The following is an 18,760-nucleotide window of genomic DNA, read 5'->3' as shown; positions in this document are numbered from 1 at the left end:
GGGATGGGGAATAATTCAAGGGAGGTTGCACTCAGCAATTGCTAAGGAAGCAAGTGCAGGTAGCCTTTTGCAGTTAATTCCTCCTGAGCGTCCTTGCCTTTCTGCTCTTTCAAAGTGAGGAAAATATGCCGTGCTTTTTCCCTTAATGAACATGAGGCTGATATTAAACCTACATAGATTCTGATCCTCTATCCATAATGTAAGTAATCTCGGCAATGATCAAGGAACGTTGCTTTGGTGTTTTTTATTCTTCATAAAAAAGTCGCTTCGTGATCACTGTATCCCTCATAGGAACGGAACCCTTCACATGTGCTAAAATACAGGCTTTGTCCTTAATAATAATGGCCACGCTCATCCGACTGAAGCCCAAGTCTTTATGTCCGTCATGTTCATCAGTGTTAATCCTTTCTATGATTTATTTTCATTTTTTTTGTATGATGATATTAACCTTTTTTTCCATGGTCATTGCTTTTCTTTTGGCTGGACCATCATTGCTATAAAAAAAACAGCTTTCTTCTTTTGGGGTATTTTAGTTGCAGCTAATCTGAATAATCCAGTGTTGACTGATGATGATAAACACAATCCACCTGTGTGTAATCAAGTCTCCGTATGAATGCACCTGTTCTGTGATCGTCTCAGGGTTCTGTTTGAAGTGTAGAGAGCATCAAGATGACCAAGGAAGTGGAGAGGTTTTAAGCCGGATTCAGATACAAAAAGACTTCCCAAGCTTGAAACACCTCAAGGAGCACTGTGCAAACAGCTTGAACATTTTAATTTTATATCTTTATGTTTAAAGCCTGAAATGTGGCAAAACGTTTAAAACTTCAAGGGGCCGAATACTTTCACAAGGCAGTGTAAATATGATTTCATGAACTCACCATTAATCACAATATCATGTTTAGACTAGTGGCGGCGCACACAACATAGACAAAATGAAGTATAATGTGCACCCCCAAAGATGACTTAAAAAAAAAAAAAAAATGAGGAAAACTCTTCGACCAATGTACAATATGCACGAGCAATTTGCTGCTACCCATATGTTCAAAATATTGGGAATTATCTGTTTTTATATCTTGTTAGGTTTGTACTTTTATTGTTTTCAAAAAATTGTCTTTATAACAATCATTAATAATCTTTGTGCACGTGCTGTTGCAACGGTAATATATATCTCAGAACAGGCCAAAAGACACGCTTGTGCTGGTCCCTGTAATTGTCATAACAGAATCCCGCAACCGACAAAAAACGACGGTATAACATGTTATTAATACTGTTGATAACATATATTACAGTGTTTAAATAAATAAACTATTCAAGACTGTTTTACTTGAACTTTGTGGAGAAACATTTTTTTCATTAAATATTTGTGCATAAAACGTATTTGCAAAGTGCAGTTTATCCACTACATTACACATCCTTGGCCAAGCCCTCAAAAGACGCATCTGACTAATTTCCAATTTGAAAAAGATCTATAGTAGCTACATTTGGCGCATTGCTGTGGAACTCATCATTGATGACGTGGTCCATTCCAGAATCATGAACAGTGACCCAATCTTGCTCCCACAGCATGTTATACTCTGTGCCATCCATGGTGTTTGTGAGGAAACATTTTTTGAATCCTCATAGGATTTTGGTTCCCTTTATTCCTCATTATTGTCAGCGCTTTAAGGCAAAGCTCCACAGTGCTAATGGCGCAGCCTCTTTCCCTCTGTTCAGCTCCAATCTGTAGCAGCTATTCTATGGCATCAGGTCTCTATCAAAATGAGAGCTCAAACTACATATAAATGAGTATAATGGGCCCATTTTAAAGTGCAACTGACATCAAAATATACATTTTAAATAATAGGTATTATTAAAACTAAATATCATATGAATCACTTTGTTGATCATACGAGTCCAAAAAAGTGAGCGTAGAGCGTTTTATTAAAGCGCAAAGTTGCAAAAGTCTCATTCAACAGCCCAGTGGCGGCCATATTGCCTGCGACGTCATTTGCAGATGTCACGTTGGGACAGTCAACATAGCCTCCATCTCTGGGAACGGCACAACTTTCCCACATTCCGAAACTCTTGCACATGCTTTTTGATGGATTATTTTCTCCTTCGTCTTCTTCCACAATCTCACATTTAATTCAGCCACTTTGAACTGCCACGCTGTTTGCAGTTTCTCACTTTTTCAGCAGCTGTGATGACTTTTATATTAAAAGCAGCTGCATAACTAGCCCTTGTGGTTGATGTTTTTTTTTGTCTTAGTTTAAGTTACAACAAACCCGTGGGCAGCTGTTATTGATGTTTGGTGGAGTAGGAACAAATATGCTACGCAAACGATCGTAAAATGGCAAACTCCTGCAAGCACGTCAGATTTCTGTGGATGGCAGCGCACATAGACAGATATAAGTACGTAACATAAGAGATCAAATATCATATAGAAATGTAAATGTATATGGTTGTAACGACGCTCCCGCAGGTCACACTTTGTTCCTGCCTCTTCTGGTTAAAAGTGTTCACGATTGCCATTTCCATCTTTTTTGCAAAGTTTACCACCTTCTGTCAGTCAAAGTTCCTTTCTTGGATCCCATATGTACCGATAACTTCTTAATTACCCTTGTTTCCTTCACCAACATGTCCATTCAAATCTGCACCAATCACAGCTCTCTCTGTGCTCATGTTCAGAAATACTTCATATAATTCTCTCTTTCACCTGTAGGTCACATCCTACCTGTGGGATATTGCCGCTAATCACTAGTAATCACATTAATCTTATTATACATAACACGCTCAATTTCAGGTTTCAACCTCATCATTTGATCTAATACTCTTTTCACCTCCAAGACACTCTTTGCCAACTCTTCCTTTAAAATAATACCTAACCCTCTTCCCATCTACTCCATGTTAAAATAATTTAAAACCATGGCCCTAAACGTCGAGCCTTACTACTTTTCCACCTTTTTTCTTGGATGCAGAATATACAGTGCCTTGTGAAAGTATTCGGCCCCCTTGAACTTTTCAACCTTTCGCCACATTTCAGACTTCAAACAAAGATATCAAATATAAAAAAATTGTCAAGAATCAACAGCAAGTGGGACACAATCATGAAATGGAACGAAATTTATTGGATATTTTAAACTTTTTTTAACAAATAAAAACCTGAAAAGTGGGGCGTGCAATTTTAATCGGCCCCTTGTATTAATATTTTGTAGCGCAATCTTTTTCAGCAATTACAGCTGCACATCGGTTAGTTTTGCACATCGAGAGACTGAAATTCTTGCCCTTTCTTCCTTGCAAAAGAGCTCAAGCTCAGAGAGGTTGGATGGAGAGTGTGTGTAAACAGCAGTCTTCAGCTCAGCTCACAGATTATCGATTGGATTCAGGTCTGGACTTGGACTTGGCCATTCTAACACCTGGATATGTTTATTTGTGAACCATTCCATTGTAGATTTGGCCTTATGTTTTGGATCATTGCCCTGTTGGAAGATAAATCTCCATCCCAGTCTCAAGTCTTTTGCAGACTCCAACAGGTTTTGTTCCAGAATGGTCCTGTATTTGGCTCCATTCATCTTCCCATCAATTTTAACCATCTTCCGTGTCCCTGCTGAAGAAAAGCAGGCCCAAACCATGAGGCTGCCACCATATTTGCCAGTGGGGATGGTTTGGTCAGGGTGATGAGCTGTGTTGCTTTTATGCCAAACACATCCTTTTGTATTGTGGCCAAAATTTCGATTTTGGTTTCATCTGACCGGAGAACCTTCTTCCACGTTTAGTTTGTCTCCCAGGTGGCTTGTGGCAAACTTTATACCAGACTTTTTATGGATACCTTTGAGAAATGGCTTTCTTCTTGCCACTCTTCCATAAAAGCCAGATTTGTGCAGTGTACGACTGATTGTTGTCGTATGAACAGACTCTCCCACCTCAGCTGTAGATCTCTGCAGTTCATCCAGAGTGATCATGGGCCTCTTGGCTGAATTTCTGATCAGTCTTCTCCTTGTTTGGGGTGAAAGTGAGAGGGAGAGCCAGGTCTTGGTAGATTTCTAGTGGTTGATACTCCTTCAATTTCAATATGATTGCTTGCACAGTACTCCTTGAGGTGTTTCAATCTTGGGAAATCTTTTTGAATCCAAATCCAGCTTTAAACTTCTCCACAACAGTATCTCGGACCTGCCCGGTGTGTTCCTTGGTCTTCATGATGCTCTCTGCACTTTAAACAGAAACCTGAGACGATCACAGAGCAGGTGTATTTATACGGAGACTTGATTACACACAGGTGGATTCTATTTATCATCATCAGTCAACATTGGATCATTCAGAGATCCTCACTCAACTTCTGCAGTGAGTTTGCTGCACTGAAAGTACGTAAAAGTAAGTAAAATGTCTATCCGTAAAAATAAATGTGAGCGGGGAGCGCATCATCCATGCGCAAAGTTGTCAAAGTGTCATTCTACGATATCCAAGTGGTCGCCATAATGGCTGCATCCTCCGTCCATGACGTCACCCGGACATTGGCTAATGAATCATGCGGTGCACCCTAACTATGGGAGACACACGCGCGCTTTCTGACACAGAAGCTCTTTTCGAAAAGGAGACCACCACACAACCGAGTGAAGTTACCGGGTTAATATTACACTATTGTTTCAAGCCCTCGGGGCAATATTACACTATTGTTTCGAGCTATATTCAGATGATATGCGATCATGGCCAAAAAGCATCCCCGTCCGATCCACTTCCGCTGGTGTGGGTTATGACGGAGCCAAGCGATGCTGCTTTAGGGGGATGTTCATAGCCGCCGCAGTACTCGATGAACACTGTTAAGCCAGGGCGCATTACTGCACGTATGCGGCTGAGTGAGGCATTCTTGGCTGGGTCCTTCAGATTCGCCGCCGTCCGCGCAGCAGCCCGATGCCGTCCGACGCGCACAACGACATATTTCGTACACGGATCTTTTGTTACGTTATGAGAGACCGATTACGTGGTCTGCCGCAAACTATTATTTTTTTTAGTAGCTGTATACACACCTACCTGTTATTTGGAACCCATGAAGCTCTCGTCCTCTGCACCCGTGCAATCCATTTTCACAACAAACCGGGTCTCTTGCAAACTTTTGAAGGGTAAATCCATTCTCCCGAGTGTTCAAGCAATGTCCAGCAATGCAATGAGCCGGCATTTTGGCTAACACAAAGGAACAACGAGCTACCATCCCGGAGGTAAAACTAATGGAAACAAATGAGTCCACTTCGGGGCACCGCTGTCCTTTACGTCACTTCCTGCTTCTTCTCGAAAACAAATCCCTCGAGAGGATTTTCATGGCGGGAGTTACAAAAAGCTATATAGGTCAAAATCATGTTTTGTGGTGAAAAAACGCATAGGTCCATGTCGGCTGCCGTTTTTTCATTAATAACATACTAAAAATCATGCATGTCATGACAGTGGCACTTTAAAGGCTGTTTACATTCCACCGGATGCTATCGCTAAAGCTGTCCTCTCTTTATTGCTGAATGTCATCAATGAACAGCAGGAGGCCGTCGAGCCGGGGCGCATAACTGCGCACACGCGCCTGAGTGAGGCATTCTTGGCTGGGTTCTTCAGATTTGCCGCTGTCCGTGCAGCAGCCCGACGCCGTCCGACGCGCACATCGACATATTTCGTACGCAGATCTTTTGTTATGTTATGAGAGACCGATTATGTGGTCCACCCCAAACTATTAATTTTTTTTTTTAGTAGCTGTATACACACCTACCTGTCATACGGAACCCACGAAGCTCTAGTCCTCTGCACCCGTGCAATCAATTTTTCACAATGAACCGGGTCTCTTGCAAACTTATGAAGGGTAAATCCATTCTCCCGAGTGTTTAAGCAATGTCCAGCAATGCAATGAGCCGTCATTTTGGGTAACACGAAGCAACAACAAGCTACCTGCCCGGAGGTAAAACTAATGGAAACAAACAAGTCAATTTGGGGGCACTGCTGTCCTTTACATCACTTCCTGCTTATTCTCAAAAACAAATCCCTTGAGAGGATTTTCATGGTGGGAGTTACAAAAAGCTGTATCTGTCAAAATCATGTTTTGTGGTGAAAAAAACGCAAGGGCCAATATTGGCTGACGTTTTTTCATTAATAACATACTAAAAATCATCCATTTCATGACAGTAGCCCTTTAAACCTGACATATGCAATAAATTTCGTTCCACTTTACAATTGTTTCCCACTTGTTGATTCTTGACAAAAAAAAATTTTAATTTTATATGTTTATGTTTGAAGCCTGAAATGTGGCGAAATGTTGAAAAGTTTCACAAGGCACTGTATCATCCTTCATTCTAATCCCCATGTCAACTAAATCCTGATCTTTTCCGGTCATAGTCCACACATTGAAAGTCTCTACATTGAGTTGTAGGCTCTGTGCTTTCCTCTTCTCTTTCTGCCGAAGAATCAGCTTCTTCATGTTTGACCTACAGTAGCTGAATTTCCACAGATGCCCTGCAGGTTAACGGTGCCGCAGCCCAGCATCAGCCAGGTGCTGCTTCCAGTGGCCACCAGGTAAAATGGAGTTTGATACTCCTGCTTTCGATGAACACTCATCCTCGTTTGGCAAAGTTTTAAACTGGATGCCTTTCCTGAGTCAACCCTGCGCTTTCATCCGGGCTTGGGACTATCTTATAGATTGCACTGGCTTGTGTGCCCAAAGGGCTGCATTGCATTTAATTTCATTACAACACTTAGTCGTTTTGGGTTAAGACTTCATCGCCCATTGATTATGTCATTTTGGCAATATTTGACCATCGCAAATCTGTTAAAACTGCCAGAATATCTCAGACATTGTAAAATCAAATTTTCGTCTGGCGAAGCTTGTCTATTGTTGATTTTTCACTTGGGGTGGAATCAGAATCAGTTTTAATGGCCATGTATGTAACAACACACAAGGAATTTGTCTCCAGCATTTGGTTTTCCTCTTTTGTCAAGATTATACAGAGTCCTCTTAACACGTTCGGGGTTCACCGTTATAGTCCAGTGCAATGACAATTGTGTAAAGGTAGCAGTTTAAAGTGACGAATCGTGCGATAGTCTCCAGTATATATTACTAATACAATGTTACCTCTACTTGGGAAATTAGTCCGTTCCGTAAGTCGTTTTGTTCGTTGAATTTTTCATTAATAGTAACGCATTTTGCATGTAAATAGTCAGGCGGGACCAGCCAAGCGGGCTTAAGCAGGCTGACATGAAAGGACTCGCATCAATTTCGTAAACCTCAATCGCATGGTGACTGGATTGATAATCTTTGTAATCGGGAACGGACCGGCGAACCTGGGAGCGAGTTTGCACGACTCCACTCGAAGCAGAAGACCTTTCGTTGACAGCCAGACGTGCTGACCCACCCTGTAAACTGGTGCCAGCGCCTTCCTACGATCCGTTGCAGCCTTTTCGGAGTGTCCCTTGCATAGCAGCATCTGTCGGGCTCGCTCCCAGGTTCTCTTGCAGCGGTTTACAACGGCCAACGCGAATGGCACGGAGTTTGAGTCTATGGATGGAAAAAGAGAGGGTGGATAACCGTGTACAATGTGAAAAGGAGACAACCCTGTGGATGCCGAGGGAAGTGAATTGTGGGAGTATTCCACGCAGATCAGCTGTTGACTCCATGAACGTGGGTCACAAGAAGCAAGACACCTGAGTCCTGCCTCCAGGTCTTGATTAATACACTCGGTCTGGCCATTGGTTTCCGGGTGATGGCCCAAGTAAAGGCTCATGGTAGCCCCTATTAGGGGAAAAAAAAAAACCTTCCAGAACCGAGATATAAACTGGGGTCCCCTGTCGGAAACCTCGTCGGTGGGAAGACCATGCAACCTGAATAGGTTTTCCATCATTAGCTCGGCCATTTGTTTTGTGGAGGGGAATTTAGGCACCGCAATGAAGTGAACCCTTTTGGAAAAACGGTCTACCACCGTGAGAACAGTTATGTGATCCTGCGACGCCAGTTGCCCATTCACAAAGTCGAGAGATATGGGACCACAGCCGACATAGCACAAATAGAGGGCATAATTCTCCTGCAGGACGTTGCCGTTTGTACCGTTGTTCACAGCACAAACTCGGCACGCGTCAACATACTCCGTAGTGTATTTATATTCAGCTACCAAAAACGTTGTTCGATTACTGATTATGTTTTGGCCATACCCGGGTGGCAAACAGTGCAGTTGGTGTGGGCCTAGTCAATTACTCTACCCCTCAATGGGGGAATGACATACATCAGGACACTCTTCAGAACTGCAAGTGTCCTTTAGTGCATCTTTAACTCATGTTTCTATTTCCCAGGTGAAAAGCGAGATGAAACATGCTTCAGGGAGGATAAGCGCAGGGTCGGAGTTAGTTTTCTCGCGATCATGTACTCATGACAGCACATCGGATTTCAAATTCTTAGTTAGATTTTTTTATCCTGAGAGAATATCAGAATGTCGTCTAGATACACAAAGACATATGTTGATCATTTCACGTAACACATCGTTGACAAAGTTCTGAAACACTGCAGGGGTGTCCAAAGGGCATGATCAGATACTCGTAATGTCCAGTGGGCATGTTGAATCCGGTTTTCCACTCGTCCCCTTCTCTTATCCGCACCAGGTGGTATGCACTTCTGAAGTCCAGTTTAGTAAAAGCTTTGGCCCCCTTTCGGATTTCAAAGGCTGAGGCCAAGAGGGGGAGAGGGTACCAAATTTTTAAGGTAATGCTGTTTATCCTTGATAGTTGATGCAGGGCCACAGGGTTTCATCCTTTTTCTCCACGAAGAAGAAGTCCGTCCCGGCCGGTGACGACAAGGGGCTGATGAGTCTTGCATCCAGTGACTCCTTCACATATTCCCTCATGGCTTGATGTTCCAGACCTGAAAGAGAATAAAGTCTCCCACGAGGGGGTGAGGAGCTGGGCAGCAAGTTTATTGTGCAGACATATGGTCTATGTGGAGGAAGCGACTTGGCCTTGTATTTGGAAAACACTTCCTTAAGGTCATGGTAACAGGAGGGTAATTAGGAAAAGTCCGGCTCATCCCACAAGGTCCACAAGTTGCCCGGAGCAGCATCTTTCCCCTGCATCCCAAAGAACACCATGCTACCATATGTTTTAAGCTAGTGTGCTATATACAGGGAAGAAAATGAGTATTTGAACACCCTGTTATATGGCAAGTTCTCCCACTTAGAAATCATGGAGGGGTCTGAAATTTTCATCATAGCTGCATGTCCACTGTGAGAGAGATCATCTGAAAAAAAGCGCAGGACTACACGACAGGACTTGGTCAATGACCTGAAAAGAGCTGGGACGACCGTTTCCAAGGTGACTGTTGGTAATACACAAAGACGTCATGGTTTGAAGTCATGCATGGCACGGAAGGTTCCCCTGCTGAAACCAGCACATGTCAAGGCCCGTCTAAACGTTTGCCAATGACCATTTGGACGATACAGAGGGGTCATGGGAGAAAGTTCTGTGGTCAGATGAGACTAAAATTGAACTTTTTGGTCATAATTCCACTCACCATGTTTGGAGGAAGATAAATGATGAGTTCCATCCCAAGAACACCACCCCAACTGTGAAGCATGGGGGTGGTAGCATCATGCTTTGGGGGTGTTTTTCCTGCACGTGACGAATGCACTGTATTAAGGAGAGGAGGAACACAGCCATTTATTGTGAGATTTAGGGGAAGAACCTCTTTCCCTCAGTCAGACATTGAAGATGGGTCGTGGCTGGGTCTTTCAACATGACAATGACCTGAAGGACACACCCAGGAAAACCAAAGAGTGGCTGCGTAAAAAGCATATCAAGGTTCTGTCATGGCCTAGCGAGTCTCCAGACCTAAACCCAACAGAAAATATTTGGAGGGAGCTGAAACACTCCGTGTTTCTCAGCGACAGCCCAGAAACCTGTCTGATCTAGAGAAGATTTGTGTGGAGGAGTGGGCCAAAATCCTTCCTGCAGTGGGTGCAAACCTGGTGAACAACTACAGGAAACGTTTGACCTCTGTAATTGCAAACAAAGGCTACTGTACCAAATATTAATACTGGTTTTCTCAGGTGTTCAAATACTTATTTGTAGCTGTATTACACAAATAAATCATTTAAAAAAAATCATACATTGTGATTTTTTGATTTGTGATTTCTGGATATTTCTTTTTAGATTATCTCTCTCACAGTGGACATGCACCTGCGATGAAAATTTCAGACCCCTCCATGATTTCTTAGTGGGAGAACTTGCAATATAGCAGGATGTTCATATAGTTATTTATTATTTTATTTATTTATATTGACTGTAATTCCCAAGAACTTGATGGTCTCGACATTTGAGACAAGATGGTTAGAGAGCCTGAGAGGCAACTTGTAGTGAAGGATGCCTCCTGAAGTCCTCAATCATTTCAACAGTCTTTAAAGTGTGCAATGCCAGGTTGTCTTGGCCACAGCAAAGCTCCAGTCTTGCCACTTCTTGTCGATACGCAGACTCATCGTTGTTTTTGATTAGGCCGATGACTGTGGTGTTATCTGCGAACTTCAGGAGTTTGATAGTAGGGTGCCTTGAGGTGTAGTTGCTTGTGTTGAGTAAGAAGAGCAGAGTGGAGAGGACTCAAGTTTGATTCCCCTGGTGCTGATAGTGCGCGTGGATGAGGTGGTGTCCACCAGCCTCACCTCCTGTGTCCTGCCCGTCAGGAAGTTGTAGAGACACAGGAAGTTGACAGTCGAGACGCTGGGCTGGAGCAGCTTGGAGAATAGTAATTAGTGAGCGATTGTTATCCATCCCAGACTGATTTGAAGTCATTATCGCCAATATTTTTTTCCAGTTTAGCAGCATATTCCCTCTTTGCAATGTTAATTTCTTTAGTCAGTTGGTTCCTCGTGTGATTGTAGACGCCCCTATCCCCACTACAACATGCGATCTCTCTTGTCTGGTGGAGTTGCCCAAGTCTGGCGGAAAACCATGGCTTGTTATTGAACGTGCAAAAAGTTTTTGTCGGTACACACATCTCCTCACAGAAATTTACATACGCAGTAAAAATATTCGTGAATTCATCTAGGCTGCTCGGTGAATTTTCAAAGACACCAGTCTGTGCAGTCAAAGCAGCTTTGAAGTTTTAATTTTGCCTCATTGGCCCACTTTTAAATTGATTTTAGCAAAAGCTACGCGCACTTAAGTGCTTGCCTGTATGTAGGCATTAAGTAGATTAAGCAGTGATCAGAGGAGCCATGGGGAGCGTGGGGAGTAGTGCGAGATACGCATTTAATTGAAGTATAGTGGTGGTCTAGAGCAGGGGTGCCCAGACTTTTTTACCCAAAGATGTACTTTTAAAGCACCCAGCATCTCGCAATCTACGACCGGGGGGTTCAAAACGGATACAGTGCCTTTAGGATGCTGTCATGATAAACTACACTGATGGGCTTCGTAAGTACTGTAACATTAGTAATTATGAGTGTACCCTTTTAAGACCGGAGGGGGGGGGGGTCTAAAGTAAACGAGGCAGGAGAGTGTGTGGCCGAGCAGCAGGTCATTGTTAGAGAAAGTTTCGTGTGCTGCTGAAATGTTCCAAAAAAAAACGTCAGGCTGACTTTTTTTTTTGGCATGCCATCACGCGATTGACCAAAACTGCTCGATCCACACATTGAGCACTCCTGGTCTATTGTCCCTTGTTGGACATTTTACGTGGTGCTTATTTTTAGGGTGTTTGTGGTTAAGTTAAAATCTCCTAGGATAATGAGGGGTGATTCTGGATGTTTTTTCTCAATCTCGTTTACCTGTTCGGTGAGCGTTAGCAGTGCTGTGTTCATGCTCACTTGGGGCGGAATGTAAACACCTAAAAGAATGACGGGCGAATTCACGTGGTGAGTAAAATGGCTTACAGTTCAAGAACAACGACTCCAAAAGCGGGCTGCAGTGTTTCTGAGTTGTGTAAGGTCCGATCACCATTTTTCATTGATATAGAAACATTCCACCACCTTTGGATTTCTGCACTAGCCCCATTGGAGTCCACCCAATAATGAAAAAAGCCGGGTTGCGTAAGAGCTCCATCGGGAACACGTCCACAAAGACAATTCTCCGTGAAGCATAGGGCTGCAGAACGTCCAAGGTCTTTGTTGATCTTCATCAGAAGCTGAGATTCATCCCTTTCCATTAGATTCTTCAACCCAATCAATACACATAAACATAATGAACCTGCTTTTGAGCTTGAGTTCCACCATCTGAACAAATTCATCAGAGGCCTAATTATTTGATGTAAGCCAGACCTCTGTTTGGGGGATGAGACATTTATTTTTCAGTCGAGATATGTGAATGTGTTGGTCTTCAAGTAATTGCTTAAATTCGATAATCAACATCTGTATGTGTATCCCGAGGCTTTGAGGCATTGTGATCCATGTGTCAAATCACTCAATACATTTACATTAGTTAAAAAAGAAGAACAATGCTGGGAAAATGGGGTGGAAAAGTAGTACTCTGAAGTATGACCCTTAAATGCACTTTATTTAGTCTGCAATTTTGAACAACAAGTATTGTCCTGGAACTTTAGGTGAAGCTCAAGTGTCCAAAGGTCATTCGAAAAACATAGCCGCATGTGCCATTTCAGCATGTCAGACAGAAAAATAAACTCCAAGAGCAACCTCATTACCTGTTTGTTCGGTCCTCTGAGAATGTGTGCACGAGCTCCTTCACATGCTGTCCTCATCGCCTCCATAGAAGGAGTCCCCAACAAGTCAGTGATCAAATCCAGCTATTGATAGCCAAGACAATGTATCAAAACAAAGACCAAATCATAATGTGATAGCTATGGCTGGCCTAAGCATCATTGTATAGTTTGCAAACATTTGCTCTTACACGCAGGATTTTGGAGAAGTCTATCACGTAATAAATTAGAGATTTTAAAAAGTACTGGGCCCGTGTGATAATAACTGCCCGATAAAATATTATTCTGGTTAAATAAATACATTAAAAAAAAGGTAATATTAAATTACGTTTACATTTTAAGAGCACAAATTACCTTTTGGGCAGATATGCCCCATTACATTATCACGGCTCATAACGTAATAAATTTGCCTTTTTAAAATGTCATTCCTTTAAAAAAGAAACAGGCCCATAACTTAATTATTGGCCAATAATATAATCATTTCTGAACCTGTAATATGCACTTTCAAAGTTTTCTCCCAAAATAAAAATTGTGATACTATTCAACAAATTAACCCTGTAACCTGATATTAGTCACCTAACTAACCCTAAAAACTATTGCGTTATAAGTTGAAGACTTTTATTATGTTATTGGCCAGTTACTAAATGATGCGGCCTATTACATTTTAAAAACGGCAACTTTATTATATGATATGCCATTATTACATTATCTGCAGTTAGTCAGTCTGTCAGGTTTTGGACTTTTAAAAGGTTCTTGGAACTTCAGCTACTTCAATGTAACTGCTTTAAGGGGCCTTTTCACAGTTGTTCTCTCAATACAATACAGAAACTTTAATACACTTGTGTTGTCAGATTTATGTCATACATATATACTGAATATTAATTATATTAGTTCTACCTTCAACTTTAACAGGTTTTGTCCTGTTGTGGCTTTTAGTTCTCCCAGTCAGATTGTTCCTCATGTGATTTTGTTCTTTCCGGCTCTACGTGTTTACAGCTGGACATTGACAACTGTCTTGTTTTGTCTGTCTCTTCCACTTATATATTACTTTTATTCTAATCTTTAGTGAGGGGTGACAACTCGCATGACATGTACCTTTTAATCTCTTTGCAAAGACTTTCCTTTCTTTTTGTAATAAAAATCCACAAAGTCAAGATTGTCTCCCTGCTTATGGTGTCACAAAAAGATTTTGCCAAAACAGTTGGTGTCAGAATTGGGATTACAGGATTGATCGCCGATCCAGGGGCTCTCAGGACCAGTGACTGATCATCCAGGATGGCCATACTAGTCTTGCCCTTACCCAAGAATTACAATAAAGAATGTTATTATTTATTTCTTGATTTTTGGTGGGAAAAAAATCTTGTCTTCGTATTAAGCGGCATGGCTGGTTGCTCTCCCCACATTCCATTGGTATGGTGCAAGTCCGTACCATAAAGTACAGTTCAATGAGGGGTTAGAGGTCGCAATATCTGACTGTGTGGGGTTCATCTCCCCAGGTTTAAATTCAGTGAAGAGATCGGTGCTGCAACACCTGATAGCAAGGGATAGAGTTCTCTGACTTAAATTCAGTGAGGGGGGTGGTCCCTCAAGATCTGACATTGAGGGGTTCATGTCCCCAAGACCCAACAATTAGGGGTTTGAGGCCCCAACAATTTCAAAGACATCTGAATACTGTGATAAAGCACTTTCAGAAAATGGGGAGTGGGTAGAGCAAAAGCAGTGATAAGAGCAAAAACAAAGATTTACCAGGGTACACGTCACCAATCATTACCCATACGAGGGGGAAATATGTGGAAAAATCTATAGCATGAGTAGAGAAATGGGAGGAGGAGAAAAGTAGTTGAAAGAACAAAACAATTGAAATTAAGGATTTATAAGACATGGAGAAAAATGTAGAATGTCTGGAAATATGGTTGATAGACGCTAATAAGCAAGAGAAGAGTCAAAAGAATGTAGATAACAGAAAAATGAAAAAGAAAAAGAGTGCAAAGAAACTGATGACTGCATCTTCTCCTGTGACACTGTATCCGAGGTTGCTTGGTGGAATATGTCGGGACAACACCAGTGACTGGATACCCCGATATCCTCCGCAATTCAAACAGAAACCTGAGCAACCAAGTGACAATGATGACCAGTGGCCCCCTCCACCACTTCCAACCCCTCCATTTCCTCTCCTCTGCACAGAAGCTGCTGCTACTACTCCCTCCTGCTCTCAGCCTGTTCAGCTGGCTTCTGCTGGCCCGGCCCCGGAGCGGTGCAGTTCACTGGTAATACACAAACACACCTGCATCCAACATTCACTCTCTGCAATGAAGAAATGCCTGCTACTGATACATTGCATGAGAGTCAAGATAAGATTAATGTTTTAGAGAAAGAAATTGCAACCCAACCACCAGATACTCACATTCTTTTGAAAACTGCCGCTTACATGAACTCATTGACGGTTTGCTTTCCTTGTTGATTCGGGAGCTTCAAAGTCTGTGATAATGGCCTCAGGCCCATTGTTCTTGCTCCAACTAAATGATCTTGTCACTCAATGTGTGTAAATCTGGGTTTCACAAAAGATATATTTACATACCCTGCTTCATGTGCATTGCGTGGTTTTGGGCCTGATGTGCTGTTTATGCATTGGTTTGTGGTGTCATCCACATGTCCAATCAATTTGTTGGGAAGGGATCTCAAGATAAAATTGGTATTGGTACTGAAGGGATCTCAAGATAAAATTGGTATTGGTACTGACACCCAATGCCGTCAGTATTGAAATTACGTTTCCGGTGGAAACGGCGGAATCATCATTTGATAGATTCTGTCCCGACAACCCACAATTAATTGATCATTGGGGAATCAGCAGTCCAATCACCACCTATCTGACAAGATTTGCGGCTCAGTTCATTTCTCATGGTTCTGACGTAATGAGCAGTCACAAATTGCATTGTACGACACGTGTAACATGGATCAGACCGACTTTTTGGAGACTTTTTAAAGAGACTGAAATGACTCCTTGAATATCAGTGACCTTTTTTTTGATAAATACTTTCACGGCGTGTGTCTCACTAAGGCCAGTGCAGCTGTCTGTCTTTGATGTTGTATGGTGAGCACCATACATTTCTTTGGAAAAACACAATGCGGCAAAATGGGAGGATGTAGGCCAGTTTGTTTATCAATGTCACAGCGCGACTGATAGGGCACCAACATCAGATCCGACAATGTGTTTTTCTAAAGTGGTGAATGCACACAGAAAGGCATTTAGTGCCCTGCGCTCAATTTATCTTACATTGAAGTCAACCTTGTTCCAATCCCAGTCGTTTCACACACAAACGGATATTTCTCCTCTGCTGGAGCAAGTCCCATCAATACTGTGGGGTACTAGTAAGCATGATGTTGATTAAAATCTGTCCACTGGTTCAGACTTAAATCGTTTTATCGGTCTGTACAGCATCAATACCCATTGGACGCAGATGCAGTTGACGGTATTGAAACTTTGATTTGAAACTTTGATTTTTCAAATTTTGGTTTGAAACTTGGCTCAAAGCTGGAATTATTGTACAATGTGATAATTTTCCAGTACAAACACATACTTCCGGAGAAAAGAAATCAGATCTCAAGGTCAGCCAACTGAATGGCGTTTTGTCCGAGATTTGCAAGCTGTTCATGCTGAAATAAATGCTCAGGCTGCTTGTGTGCCAAACCCTAATACCATTTTGAGCCAAATTCCACCTGGCACAACATGGTTTTCAGTTGTCAACCTTTCTAATTCATTTTGCTCTGTGCCAGTTCTCAAAGATTCTCAATTTTGGTTTGCTTTCAAATTGAAAAGGAAAAAGTACGTGGTTGAACGTGGTTGTGCCAAAGGCTGACATGCAGCCCCACCCTCTTCTGCGAGAAACTCACTCATAGTCTTGAACCTTTGACACTCACACTGGGCACAGTTTTGCTCTAATATGTTGCTGAGATGTTGATTGGTGCTCCCACGAAAGAACAGTGTGAAACCGATACGGTTGCTTTGTTAAAACACCTCGCATCAGAAGGCCACAAAGCATCCTTATCAAAACTGCAGTTTGTATCACAAAGTCTCAAGATAGTTTTTCCCAAAGTATTCCAAATCAACACTAATGTGCTTTCTCTCGCTCTGGATAGGACATTGACTTCCTAATCACATGTTAAATGGAAACCTGAGGCTACCAGTGACTTTGAAAAGCTCAAGTGCAATCCTACCCTACTCTTGGGATTTTGGACACATCCAAGCCCTTTGTTCAGTTTTAGACAAACACCATTGAAACATGACATCAGTGTTGCTTCAGCCCCATGGCGACTGTTTCCGTCTAGTGAGATATTTCTCGTGTCAACTTGATCCTGTGGCATGAGGTCTTCCTGCGTGCCTCCGTGCAGTGGCACCCTGTGAACAAGCTGTAATTGCTCAACGTGACGATGTCCCCCATTGTGTAAGTTCTATTTTGCAAGAGCAACGCTCATCACACTTGTCTGCTGCACAGTGGCTCATATAGAATATGGTGTTGTATGTATGTATCAGTACAACGTTGTAAAACTCTCAACCCCGCCACTCTCATGCCACTTCCTGATCAGGGGGAGCCACACTCTTGCCTACCGGAATTACAGCACTTACAGTGAAGAAAATAAGTATTTGAACACCCTGCTGTATTGCAATTTCTCCCAGTTAAATCATGGAGGGGTCTGAAATATTCATCGTAGGTGCATGTCAACTGTCTTCTTTTCCTTTCGACTTGTCCTATTAGGGCTCGCCACAGCGTGTCATCTTTTTTCATCTAAGCCTATCTCATGTATCTTCTTCTCTAACACCCACTGTCCTCATGTCCTCCCTCACAACATCCATCAACCTTTTTCTTTGGTCTTCCTCTTGCTCTTTTGACTGGCAGCTCCATCCTCAGCACCCTTCTACCAATATACTCACTCTCTTGTCTCTGAACATGTCCAAACCATCTAAGTCTGCTATCTGTAACCTTGTCTCCAAGTTTTTTCTTCAGTGCCACCGTCTCTAAACCGTACAGGGCCATCATGCCCACCACTGTTTTATAAATTTTGCCCTTCATCCTAGCGGAGATTCTTCTGTCACATAGAACACCAGACACCTTCCGCCAACTGTTCCACCCCGCTTGTACCCGTTTCTTCACTTCCTTACCACACACCCATTGCTCTGTATTGTTGACCCCAAGTATTTGGAGTCATCCCCCCTTGCTATCGCTTCTCCCTGGAGCTTCACTCCTCCTCCTCCGCCCCTCACATTTATGCACATATAATATGTATTACTTCGGCTAATCTTCATTCCTCTCCTTTCCAGTGCGTGCCTCCATCTTTCTAATTTTTCCTCCGCCTGCTTTCACTGCAGATCACAATATCATCTGCGAACATCATAGTCCAAGGGGATTCCTGTCTAACCTCATCCGTCAGCCTATCCATTACAAACGCAAACATGAAGGGGCTCAGCACTAATCCCTGATGCAGTCCCGTCATGGGGGTTGTAGCATCATGCTTTGGGGGTGTTTTTCTGCACTTGGGACAGGACGACTGCACTGTATTAATAAGATGATGAGCGCGGCCATGTATTGGGAGATTTTGGGGAACAACCTCTTTTCCTCAGTCAGAGCATTAAAGATGGGTCGTGGCTCGGTCTTTCAACATGACAATGACCCAAAGCACACAGCCAGGAAAACCATGGAATGGCTCCAGAAGAAGCCTATCAAGGTTCTGGCATGGCCTACCCAGTCTCCAGACCTAAACCCAATAGAAAATCTTTGAAGGGAGCTGAAACTCCGTGTTTCACAGCAACAGCCCAGAAATCTGTTTGATCTAGAGAAGATCTATGTGGAGGAGTGGGCCAAAATCCCTCCTGCAGTGTGTGCAAACCTGGTGAACAACTACAGGAAACATTTCACCTCTGTAATTGCAAACAAAGGCTATTTTACCAAATGTTAACATTTGTTTTCTCAGATGTTCAAATACTTATTTGCAGCTGTGTCACACAAATAAAATCGTTAAAAAAATCATACATTGTCATTTCTGGATTTTTCTTCTCAGATTGTCTTTCTCACAGTGGACATGGACCTACAATGTAAATTTCAGACCTATCCATGATTTCTAAGTGGGAGAACATTATAG

General features: G+C 42.5%; 1 protein-coding gene across 17 annotated transcripts in view; it reads right to left on the bottom strand.

The window, feature by feature from the left end:
* The window catches only part of nlk2 (nemo-like kinase, type 2), a 209,689-nt gene that overhangs the window by 148,997 nt on the left and 41,932 nt on the right, over positions 1 to 18,760 (bottom strand). For 14 of the 17 annotated variants that reach the window (XR_009796104.1, XR_009796105.1, XM_061827600.1 and 11 more), the window contains one exon: positions 12,611 to 12,712. Coding sequence is in view for 15 of the 17 variants with exons in the window: in XM_061827600.1 (XP_061683584.1) it covers positions 12,611 to 12,712 (102 nt within the window). In the remaining 2 variants the exon portion in view is untranslated. Of the gene's footprint in view, positions 1 to 8,435; positions 8,855 to 8,890; positions 9,367 to 9,499; positions 9,616 to 10,331; positions 10,713 to 12,610; positions 12,713 to 18,760 lie in introns of those variants that run through there. The other 3 variants (XM_061827609.1, XM_061827612.1, XM_061827610.1) reach the window with 3 other exon arrangements.

This window comes from Syngnathoides biaculeatus, chromosome 8 (assembly GCF_019802595.1).
Source record: "Syngnathoides biaculeatus isolate LvHL_M chromosome 8, ASM1980259v1, whole genome shotgun sequence".
In the NCBI taxonomy this organism is placed as follows: Eukaryota; Metazoa; Chordata; class Actinopteri; order Syngnathiformes; family Syngnathidae; genus Syngnathoides; species Syngnathoides biaculeatus.
Note: the sequence above shows the minus strand (reverse complement) of the source record. Positions and strands in the feature narration are given on the sequence as shown.